This window comes from Taudactylus pleione, unplaced genomic scaffold (genome assembly GCF_031769625.1).
Source record: "Taudactylus pleione unplaced genomic scaffold, aTauple2 ptg000660l, whole genome shotgun sequence".
NCBI lineage: Eukaryota > Metazoa > Chordata > Amphibia > Anura > Myobatrachidae > Taudactylus > Taudactylus pleione.
This window is the reverse complement of record NW_028285062.1, coordinates 488177-500282: the sequence shown is the minus strand read 5'-3', so window position 1 is coordinate 500282 and position 12106 is coordinate 488177. Positions and strand designations below refer to the sequence as shown.

Below are 12106 nucleotides of genomic sequence, written 5' to 3'. Positions count from 1 at the left end.
ATATCTAGCATGTACATGCCGGATTCAGAGAGCATAAGACTAAGTGGCGGAGGTGGGCGTGGCCAGACAACTATGGGGTATTTGTAATGGGGTGTTATTTCTGTGAACCGCCCTGATCTTGGCGATGAAGCCTGTAGATTTAAAGTGGCAATAACTTTAGAGATGTGATGGATAATACTGGTGTAAAATGAACTACTAGATCCATATTCCAAAAATTGTCTTTAATGAAATTCTTCACAAAAAAAATAAAATAAAATAACAACCTTCCATTAATAAATTCCATTTTATTTTTCCCAGTAAACAAAAACATAAGAACAAATTGTATTGCTTAAATAAACCCCTTTCCTGATGCAACAGAATCTGTAAGGATTTAAAGGCGGAGACCGTTACCTATGGGATATACCATAAGGATATTATATTTTGCATTATCTGCATAGAGAATAAAAGTATAAACCCAAATCTTATCTATTTTATTTCTATACAGGAATTTAAACATTATTAGGAACAAATGATGTCACGATGGTCTGCTTAATAATGGATGACACCACTGCTATCCGATTATAGCAATCTCATTTCCATAATCTTATCACAGTATAAACATTATTCATGTATCACAATATACATTATCTAATGGTTTAATTCAATGTGATCATGTCTACATAAATATTGTTGTGTGCATATATATATATTCTTTAAAATATCACAACTAATGTAAAGCTGAAACATTTTGTTATGATTAAGGTTTTACTATAGATTGTGCAACCTAGTAAGTTGTGTCTGCCTGTGTACACAACCACCCCCGCTCACTTTGTAACAATTTTGTAATGATTGTTAGTAAACAGAAATAAATGTTTCTCCAAAACAATTTCTGCTAAATTGTCACTGATATGTGCAATGCCATTTCACAACCTGAAGGTGGCGCTATGTTACGCTAGTCCCACACCCTCGGCCTGACAAATAGCGCGATGGTCTGAGTGATTCCTGAAGTGACTCTATATATTGAGCGATTTATCGTCATGATTTAATAAATTTTACAGTACCAGTAATCGGTAGTGAGAAATCGTTTATCTTAGGACATTCACAGATAAAACATCAAAATCAAATAAAGTTCCATCAGGAGACTGGTTCCCAGACCATCGGTAATTACCAGGCACTGGCGAGATTAGATTGGTATCTGCAGAAGGACGCTCTGACAGATGGAACATTGTGAAAATCAAAAGATCGCAAATCAAATTTTTTTAGGCATTACTGAGTATTTTATTACCATTCTGAACGATTATCGGTCAGTATACGTAGGATGGACAATAAGTAACAGCGTAATCTGTCAGCCTATGGCCATCTAGCAGACACAGACCAGCAACGCCTATCCACGACACCAGTATACAGACAGCAGATTACTGCAAGGTACAGGCTTCAGCAATACGTTTTTACAAAAAGTCTCCACAACACTCCCGCCCCCCTCCCCTTCCCCTTTTAAAATAAAAAATAATTTTCTCTGAAAAAATCATTAAATACAATGACATGGGGGGGATTTGGCTCCTGCTATTACAATATTGATGCCTTTATCTGCAGGTAGACTTCCATCTTTGGTCCATAAGTCAGGAAGCTGCGTATCAGGAAAGGGAGGATCTGGTCACACCAGAGTAGCGCTGGCTCAGAATGAATACGGGGACACAAATATCCTCAACCGGATGATGGAGCTGCCTCGGAAGTTAACCACGGTATTCACTGATATCATTTCCAGGTCAAGGACCAGGTCACGGGGCCCTTTGATTGGTCGCGTCATCACCAGTGTAGCACTGATGGGCCCAGTTTGCTGTACAAGAGGAGTGAAATCTGATCAATATGTAAGACAGGTGAGCAATGGAAGTATAATAACCAGACAGGTGAGCAATGGAGGTATAATAATCAGCAGACAGGTGAGCAATGGAGGCATAATAATCAGCAGACAGGTGAGCAATGGAGGTATAATAATCAGCAGACAGGTGAGCAATGGAAGTATAATAACCAGACAGGTGAGCAATGGAGGTATAATAATCACCAGACAGGTGAGCAATGAAGGTTAATCAGCAGACAGGTGAGCAATGGAGGTATAATAATCAGCAGACAGGTGAGCAATGAAGGTTAATCAGCAGACAGGTGAGCAATGGAGGTATAATAATCAGCAGACAGGTGAGCAATGGAAATATAATAACCAGACAGGTGAGCAATGGAAGTACAGTAATCAGCAGACAGGTGAGCAATGGAGGTATAATAATCAGCAGACAGGTGAGCAATGGAAGTACAGTAATCAGCAGACAGGTGAGCAATGGAGGTATAATAATCAGCAGACAGGTGAGCAATGGAGGTATAATAATCAGCAGACAGGTGAGCAATGGAGGTATAATAATCAGCAGACAGGTGAGCAATGGAGGTATAATAATCAGCAGACAGGTGAGCAATGGAGGTATAATAACCAGTAGACAGGTGAGCAATGGAGGTATAATAATCAGCAGACAGGTGAGCAATGGAGGTATAATAATAACCAGACAGGTGAGCAATGGAGGTATAATAATAAGCAGATCGCTACATGTAGGAGAAGGAATAACATACAGACATATCAGTATCCTAGTGTCAGAAACTGGTGATCAATGACAGCAAGAGGCAACATGTATCTATTTCCTTTAACCATTATCCACCATCATAAAGACTAAACAAAGTAAACGAGTCCTGTACTATTTTAAGAATCAATTATAAATTGAGATTTATGCTGTGTCCACAATTTAAAGGCACAATCCACAAAAATGACACGTTTATTTATCATCATTCCGTTACCTGAGGATACAAGTGACGTTTTGACATGTTAATAACATTAAACCCCAACACATCTCCCCTTCTTCCATCACATGACCTCTGAGGAGTTTCCTGACTGACTGGCTGCGGCTGAAGACTGCAAACACTGTGCACAGTATTGCACCTACCGGCACTTTATAATAGTTGGCAAGAATTATTATCACATGGACATATCTGCGAAACACAGTAATACTATTTGCAACATCCTGAAACTTGTCATCCTACAACGCTGACTTCTCCCCGTGTATTACTTCCACGCTACAATGCGTCAGAACACGAATGCTGTACTGCTTGTTCTATGCCTTGTATTGGAAGACGATATTACATCTGCTTTAGACAAAGGCTCATATTTACTAATGTCCTGAAAATAGATCCGACAAGAATAATTTTCTCTAGCCGCGTATTGCAGCAACAGGAACTGAATTATCGGGGCGATGTATTAAACTGCTGCAGGTACACAGGCTCCCATAGAGCCCACCCTGCAAAGTGTGTGTGTGACCACTTCCAGCTCAGGACCCAGTGCTCGTACTGCAATGTGCGGTCATCGGACCATGCGTGTGTAAGCTGCACCCCACTCCCTTTTGGATCCCCCTCATTTCACAATTTAGCAGCCCCCATATAAACCTGTGGGGGCTGCTTTTGCAATAGAAAAAATCAGGGACCCAGCAGATATCCACCTTCATACATTAGGGAAATACTTATATTGTTGCAGGAAATGGCTGAAAACAGCTGTTTTTGGAAGATTTCCCACAAAATACTGTTAATAAGGCCCCAAAGACACAAATGTTACACAATGAGACCTAACAGGCTATCACACAACAAACAGGATGTAGCGTTGTTTCATTATGTCTCTGTGTATCCAGCAGGATAAGTGTAACCCTGCCGCGCTCTCCTTTCTGTGTCTTAAAGAGTGGAAACTGCAATATTTATAGTACGGTAAATAAAAGCTATCAGCTCCTCTATACGTCAGCAAGTGATAACCTTATGTGGTCTGGAATGTATGGAAAACTCATTAGTTAAACAAATAATTATCAATTCTACAGAAAAGCTGCAGATAATAATGTAGGGGCCATGTCACAGCATCTGTTTAGCAACAATAGGGGTCATTTAAAAAGCACAAACTCCGCTTTGCGCTCATTCGCACAGATCTATGGAAGATAGTCTTCATTCTAGCACTGTGCACCTGTTACAACACGTGCAGTTCCTCTATCCTGCCAGGGGTGTCGCTCTCTGTTCTGGTGATTCTAGCACATTCAGCTAAAGCATCATAATGCTGAGATGAAGTCGTTTGTGTGCTAGAAGCACCAGCGCAGAGAGCGACACCCCAAGCAGGAAAGAGGAACTGCACAGGTTGTGACAGGTGCAGGGTGCTAGAGTGATCACTATAAGAATGCATACAGTAGGCTTGCAAAACAAGTCTGCAACAGTTTGTGGATGGGGCCCTGGGATAGAGGAGGAACCTCCAATAGGTCAGGTGCATAGTAATAATGTATATAGTTATGTGTACTTGTTATCCGGCAATGTCTGTATTGTTCGCAGCGTCATGAAGGGATGGTGATGCCGCTGGCAGTGGAGATTGTATAAGGAGGAAGCCTCAACAGACAATCAGGAAATGGTATCATGTTACAGGAGAAAGTCCTCTTTTAGGACCAGAACCAGATGTGGACGCTAATCTCGCCATGGATGCATCTTTGTACGCAGCTCTACTGAAAATTTCTGCTAATACCGCAGTCACTATAATTTGTACAGAGACGTCCGCACATCGAATCGCTCAGCAACCCTATGGCTGCTCAGAATGTCCATCGGGAGTAAGTCGCCGTGCCAGTGAAATTGCGTACAGAGACGTAGTTACAAGCTGTGACACGCCCCCGCAATAGGCGGCTGGAGGACTGTACTGTGCCAAATTATAATTGAGTTTTCCTTTGGATTCTAGAGGGATTAATATCCAGAAGGGAAGAACCCACTCACTTCTGCTAATGTCATCTGCCCAAAATTCATAAGTGCACCCCAAACTGATAGTGGGTCCCAAACTTCTCCCTATGTTGTTCTGACACCCCAAACTTACAATGCCTTTAAGGAATTCTATTAAGGACACTACTATTAACACTATACTTTGGGACATATTTGTTGGATAACTTGTGATGCAGACTGCCTATATAATAACACTTCCCTTGCGGGTACAGACTGCCTATATAATAACACTTCCCTTGCGGGTACAGACTGCCTATATAATAACACTTCCCTTGCGGGTACAGACTGCCTATATAATAACACTTCCCTTGCGGGTACAGACTGCCTATATAATAACACTTCCCTTGCGGGTACAGACTGCCTATATAATAACACTTCCCTTGCGGGTACAGACTGCCTATATAATAACACTTCCCTTGCGGGTACAGACTGCCTATATAATAACACTTTCCTTGCGGGTACAGACTGCCTATATAATAACACTTCCCTTGCGGGTACAGAACACACCCCAGTATTTATTTGAGGATGAGGTTATTCGGAGATGAAACATTTTATTTCGGATTCCAATCATTTCATATGATTTGATTCATGTTACTAATGACATATAGAAGGGACCGCCATGGTGTAATTGGCTCAGCCATGCTGTTCTCTATAAGGCACAATCAGGAGAGATTGATATACACTAGATTTTGCCATATACAATGTTTTATATTTAGTTTCTTTTTTTTTCTATCATCTTATTTCTATGTATTTGTATATTTTTCTTTCACTGTTATATTAACATATGTCCTACTGTATATAGCTTATTTGAGTAATTACATTTTATATGACAAATATATAGATACTAGTAAATAGAAAGACCCACAGAAGCTGCTTGTGAGTCCTATTCACATCTCTTTGCGAATAAGATACATTTTAAGGGAAAAAGTTGCATGAAAAGACGCTCACGTGTTGTGTGTAACGTGACTTGTAGCACACGGAGGATAGATGTATATGGACACATCTGTACCTTACATTACTTATATTTCATTACTGACTCAGTTTGTAACAAAACTGTATTATGGACATGTTGGGGGTGTAGTGTCCTATGTCTGTATACAGTGTAATAGATGTGTATTATGGCCATGTACAGCGGTCAGGACATGTTGGGGGTGTAGTGTCCTATGTCTTTATACAGTGTAATAGATGTGTATTATGGTCATGTACAGCGGTCAGGACATGTTGGGGGTGTAGTGTCCTATGTCTGTATACAGTGTAATAGATGTGTATTATGGTCATGTACAGCGGTCAGGACATGTTGGGGGTGTAGTGTCCTATGTCTGTATACAGTGTAATAGATGTGTATTATGGTCATGTACAGCGGTCAGGACATGTTGGGGGTGTAGTGTCCTATGTCTGTATACAGTGTAATAGATGTGTATTATGATCATGTACAGCGGTCAGGACATGTTGGGGGTGTAGTGTCCTATGTCTGTATACAGTGTAATAGATGTGTATTATGGTCATGTACAGCGGTCAGGACATGTTGGGGGGTGTAGTGTCCTATGTCTGTATACAGTGTAATAGATGTGTATTATGATCATGTACAGCGGTCAGGACATGTTGGGGGTGTAGTGTCCTATGTCTGTATACAGTGTAATAGATGTGTATTATGATCATGTACAGCGGTCAGGACATGTTGGGGGTGTAGTGTCCTATGTCTGTATACAGTGTAGTAGATGTGTATTATGATCATGTACAGCGGTCAGGACATGTTGGGGGTGTAGTGTCCTATGTCTGTATACAGTGTAATAGATGTGTATTATGATCATGTACAGCGGTCAGGACATGTTGGGGGTGTAGTGTCCTATGTCTGTATACAGTGTAATAGATGTGTATTATGATCATGTACAGCGGTCAGGACATGTTGGGGGTGTAGTGTCCTATGTCTGTATACAGTGTAGTAGATGTGTAGTATGGTCATGTACAGTGGTCAGGACATGTTGGGGGTGTAGTGTCCTATGTCTGTGTACAGTGTAATAGATGTGTATTATGATCATGTACAGCGGTCAGGTCATGTTGGGGGTGTAGTGTCCTATGTCTGTGTACAATGTAATAGATGTGTATTATGGTCATGTACAGCGGTCAGGACATGTTGGGGGTGTAGTGTCCTATGTCTGTATACAGTGTAATAGATGTGTATTATGATCATGTACAGTGTCAGGTCATGTTGGGGGTGTAGTGTCCTATGTCTGTGTACAGTGTAATAGATGTGTATTATGATCATGTACAGCGGTCAGGTCATGTTGGGGGTGTAGTGTCCTATGTCTGTGTACAATGTAATAGATGTGTATTATGGTCATGTACAGCGGTCAGGTCATGTTGGGTGTGTAGTGTCCTATGTCTGTGTACAGTGTAATAGATGTGTATTATGGTCATGTACAGCGGTCAGGACATGTTGGGGGTGTAGTGTCCTATGTCTGTATACAGTGTAATAGATGTGTATTATGATCATGTACAGTGTCAGGTCATGTTGGGGGTGTAGTGTCCTATGTCTGTATACAGTGTAATAGATGTGTACTATGATCATGTACAGTGGTCAGGACATGTTGGGGGTGTAGTGTCCTATGTCTGTGTACAGTGTAATAGATGTGTATTATGGTCATGTACAGCGGTCAGGACATGTTGGGGGTGTAGTGTCCTATGTCTGTATAATGTGTAATAGATGTGTATTATGATCATGTACAGTGGTCAGGACATGTTGGGGGTGTAGTGTCCTATGTCTGTGTACAGTGTAAAAGTGTAAAAGATGTGTATTATGATCATGTAGAGTGGTCAGGTCATGTTGGGGGTGTAATGTCCTATGTCTGTGTACAGTGTAATAGATGTGTATTATGATCATGTACAGCGGTCAGGTCATGTTGGGGGTGTAGTGTCCTATGTCTGTATACAGTGTAATAGATGTGTAGTATGATCATGTACAGCGGTCAGGACATGTTGGGGGTGTAGTGTCCTATGTCTGTATACAGTGTAATAGATGTGTATTATGGTCATGTACAGCGGTCAGGTCATGTTGGGGGTGTAGTGTCCTATGTCTGTATACAGTGTAATAGATGTGTAGTATGATCATGTACAGCGGTCAGGACATGTTGGGGGTGCAGTGTCCTATGTCTGTATACAGTGTAATAGATGTGTATTATGGTCATGTTGGGTGTGTAGTGTCCTATGTCTGTATACAGTGTAATAGATGTGTAGTATGATCATGTACAGCGGTCAGGACATGTTGGGGGTGTAGTGTCCTATGTCTGTATACAGTGTAATAGATGTGTATTATGATCATGTACAGCGGTCAGGTCATGTTGGGGGTGTAGTGTCCTATGTCTGTATACAGTGTAATAGATGTGTATTATGATCATGTACAGCGGTCAGGACATGTTGGGGGTGTAGTGTCCTATGTCTGTATACAGTGTAATGGTTGTGTATTATGATCATGTACAGCGGTCAGGTCATGTTGGGGGTGTAGTGTCCTATGTCTGTATACAGTGTAATAGATGTGTATTATGATCATGTACAGCGGTCAGGACATGTTGGGGGTGTAATGTCCTATGTCTGTATACAGTGTAATAACAAGAGATATGGTAAGAACTTACCTTTGTTATCTCTGTTTCTACGAAGTCCATAGGGTCCACAGGGTTGACCTTGGGGGATATAGCTGGATCAGGATCCATGGGCACCACACAGTTAAGCTTTTAGCTCCCAGGATGCACTTGGGTCCTCCTCTATACCCCGCCCCCGAGCCACAGGCACCTCAGTTGGTAAGCAGCCTAGGCCGGAGGAGAATATGGAACAGAGAGAAGGAAGACTGGAACACACAAGAAACCATACTCACAGAAAAAGGAGACGGAAATTCCGGTGACCAGCAACACAGCCCATTAGAAGCCAGGTGCGTCAGGGCGGGCGCCCTGTGGACCCTATGGACTTCGTAGAAACAGAGATAACAAAGGTAAGTTCTTACCATATCTCTTGTTTTCTACTTCAGGGTCCATAGGGGGTCCACAGGGTTGACCTTGGGGATGTCCCAAAGCAGTTCAACTAAGGGCGGGGACGCTCCTGTGCAGAAAGGAGAATCCTGCGCCCGAAGGATGCATCCTGAGAGGCAAAGGTGTCAAACGCATAAAATCTTAGAAACGTTTGAACCGAAGACCAAGTGGCTGCCTTACACAGCTGAACAGCTGAGGCACCACGTTTAGCAGCCCAAGAAGGGCCCACAGAACGAGTGGAATGAGCCTTAACAGAGGCTGGAACAGGTAAATGCTCTTGTATCTAAGCCTCCCTAATAACAGACAAAACCAACGGGCCAAAGTCTGGTTGTTGGCAGGCCAACCCCTCTTATGAAAACCAAAGAGGACAAACAAGGAGTCGGACTTTCGAACAGAAGCAGTCCGATCAACATAAACTCTGAGAGCACGGACAATGTCCAACGAAGTCTCCCCTGCTGTAAGATCAGGGGACTGAAAGGCTGGGACCACCAGTTCCTGATTGATATGGAACTTAGAGACAACCTTAGGTAAACACTCAGGACGAGTGCGAAGCACTGCTGTGTCCTGGAGAAAATAATTAAGAAGGGGGGACTACATGAAAGTGCCCCCAACTCGGAAACCCTCCTTGCTGAAGCAATAGCCAGGAGAATCCTGAGAACACCCCGGAAAAAAAGTCTGTACGTCCGGTAACATAGCAATTCTACGTTGGTACCAAACCGATAAAGCAGACACGTGCACCTTCAGAGAGGAAAGGCGTAAACCTAAGTCCAAACCCGACTGAAGAAAAGCCAGAATCCTTGAAACTCTGAATACCTGAGGATCATAAGTTTCTGGACTCACACCACTGAAAGTACGTGTGCCACACTCTATGGTAAATCCTTGCAGAAGCAGGCTTGCGTGCCCTCAGCATGGTGGAAATAACGGAACTAGAAAAGCCCCGGGACCTTAAGACGGCCGTCTCAAGAGCCACGCCGTCAAAGACAGACGACCCAGATCCGGGTAAAGGTAGGGCCCCTGAGACAACAAGTCCTGCCGCTGAGGAGGAAGGTACGGAACGTCGATGGACAGACTCTGTAGGTTGGAGTACCACGGACGTCTTGGCCACGCTGGGGTCACCAGTACCAGAGTGCCTCCGTCCTGATAGAACTTGCGCAGGACCCAAGGCAGAAGGGATATCGGAGGAAACAGATATGCCAGCTGAAACGTCCATCTGACCTACAGAGCGTCCACCAGACTGGCGCCATCGTCCCTTGTCCTTGACCTGTACATGGGCAACTTGTGACTGTGACGAGAGGCCATCAAGTCCATCTCCGGCAGTCCCTACTTGTCCATGAGTAGTTGGAATACCACTGGATGAAGCGACCATTCCCCTGGATGCACGTCGTAACAGCTGAGGAAGTCTGCCTCCCAATTGAGGATTCCGGGAATGAAGACTGCAGAGATCGCTGGAAAGTGGCACTCCGCCCAGGTTAGGATGTGAGACACTTCTGCCATCGCAGCCCGGCTGCGAGTTCCTCCCTGGTGATTGATGTACGCCACCGTGGTGGCGTTGTCTGACTGCACTTGCACCGCCCTTCCGTGAAGAGTGGTGCCGGCCGACTGCAGAGCCCTGTACACGGCTCTTAGTTCCAGAACATTAATGGGGAGAGCTGCTTCCTCCGCTGTCCAACGACCCTGAAGTGACAAGGAGCCTGTCACCGCCCCCCAACCCCGAAGACTGGCATCTGTCGTGAGCCGAACCCAGTCCGGGATCCAAAAGGGGCGAACCTCGAGAAGGTGAGCTGTTTAAAGCCACCAATTCAGGGACTGTCGTACATCCGGAGATAGCACCAGGGTCTGTGACCGGATCCGGTGAGGCAACCCATTCCAGTTTGCTAGAATCAGCCTCTGCAGAGGCCTGGAGTGAAACTGGGCAAATTCCACCATGTCGAATGCCGACACCCTGGAACCCAGCACTCTCATTGCCGAGTGTACCGAAAGACTGGCACAATCCAGGCAACTGCGTATCCGCAACTGTAGGGAAGATACCTTTTCTAGAGTTAGAAAGATCCGCTGCTGATGAGAGTCTAGGAGGGCCCCCAGATGGACCCTCTGCTGAGATGGGATCAGGGATGACTTCCTCCAATTTATTAACCACCCGTGCATCTGCAGACAAGCCACCGTCAGTTGGAGATGTTGCAGCAGAACCTCCGGAGAGCTTGCCAGCAATAGGAGGTCGTCCAGATACGCTAACAACCGTACCCCCTGGTTCCGAAGGTGGGCAGCCATAACTGCCATCACCTTGGTGAACACCCTCGGCGCTGTGGAGAGCCCGGAACTGGTAGTGACGGTGCAACAGAGCGAACCGCAGACACCTCTGATGTGACGTTGCTATCGGCACATGGAGGTAAGCGTCCTGGATATCCAGGGAGACCATGTAATCCCCTGGTTCCATAGCCAGAATTATGGAACACAAGGTTTCCATTCTGAACCTGGGAATCCTGAGAAACCTGTTCAAAGACTTTAAATTTAGAACGGGTCGATGGGAGCCATTGGGTTTCTGTACCAGAAACAGCAGAATAGTACCCCATCCCATGCTGAGATTGTGGAACAGGTACAATGACCCCTGCAGTCAGCAAGGAGTCTATAGCTTCCCTGATCAGCATAGCCTTGGCTATGTCCTGAGAAGGACTCGTGCAGAAAAAACTAGTGAGGCGGTCTGCGCCGACAAGACAGGGCGTACCCCTGGGAGACCACTTCTCGCACCCAGGCATCGGTGGTGGTATTGAACCAGCTCTGGGCGAAATGAAGAAGTCGGCCTCCCCTCTGGGATCCCCCAGAGGGAGGCCCGTCCCATCAGGCGGAAGGCTTATCTTCCTGTTTGGAAGAGGGACGCCTGGCACTCTAAGCTTGTTTCTTGGACCTAGCCAGTCTATCCACGATCCTATCCAAGTCTCAACCAAAAAGTAATTCCCCATTAAAAGGTAAGGCCTCCAGGCCCTTGTTTGAATCAGCGTCTGCTCTCCAGGACCTCAGCCATAAGGAGCGGCGGGCATGCACAGCCGCAGCCGACACCCTAGAGGTTAGCAGACTAGCGTCCAAGGAAGCTTCTCCAATATAAGAAGCCGCATCACTCATCTGTCCTAGTAATGCCCTCTGGACTTCCTGAGTATCCTCAGGAAAAGTGTCCCCTAAGGCATTGGCCCAACCCTAATGGCCTTAGCCACCAGGAAATGGCCCTGGACGGGCGAGCAATTGCTCCCGAGAGGGAATAAATAGACTTAAGGCAAGCCTCAACCTTTCTG

General features: G+C 44.8%; 1 protein-coding gene across 2 annotated transcripts in view; it reads right to left on the bottom strand.

Moving 5' to 3' along the window:
- Positions 1-202: 202 nt before the first annotated feature.
- FBLN5 (fibulin 5) overlaps positions 203-12106 on the bottom strand; it is a 125613-nt gene continuing 113709 nt past the window's right edge. For both annotated transcript variants that reach the window (XM_088455567.1, XM_088455568.1), the window contains exon 11: positions 203-1816. In XM_088455567.1, the coding sequence (XP_088311693.1) occupies positions 1655-1816 (162 nt within the window). In that variant the 3' untranslated portion in view covers positions 203-1654. The remainder of the gene's footprint in view (positions 1817-12106) is intronic.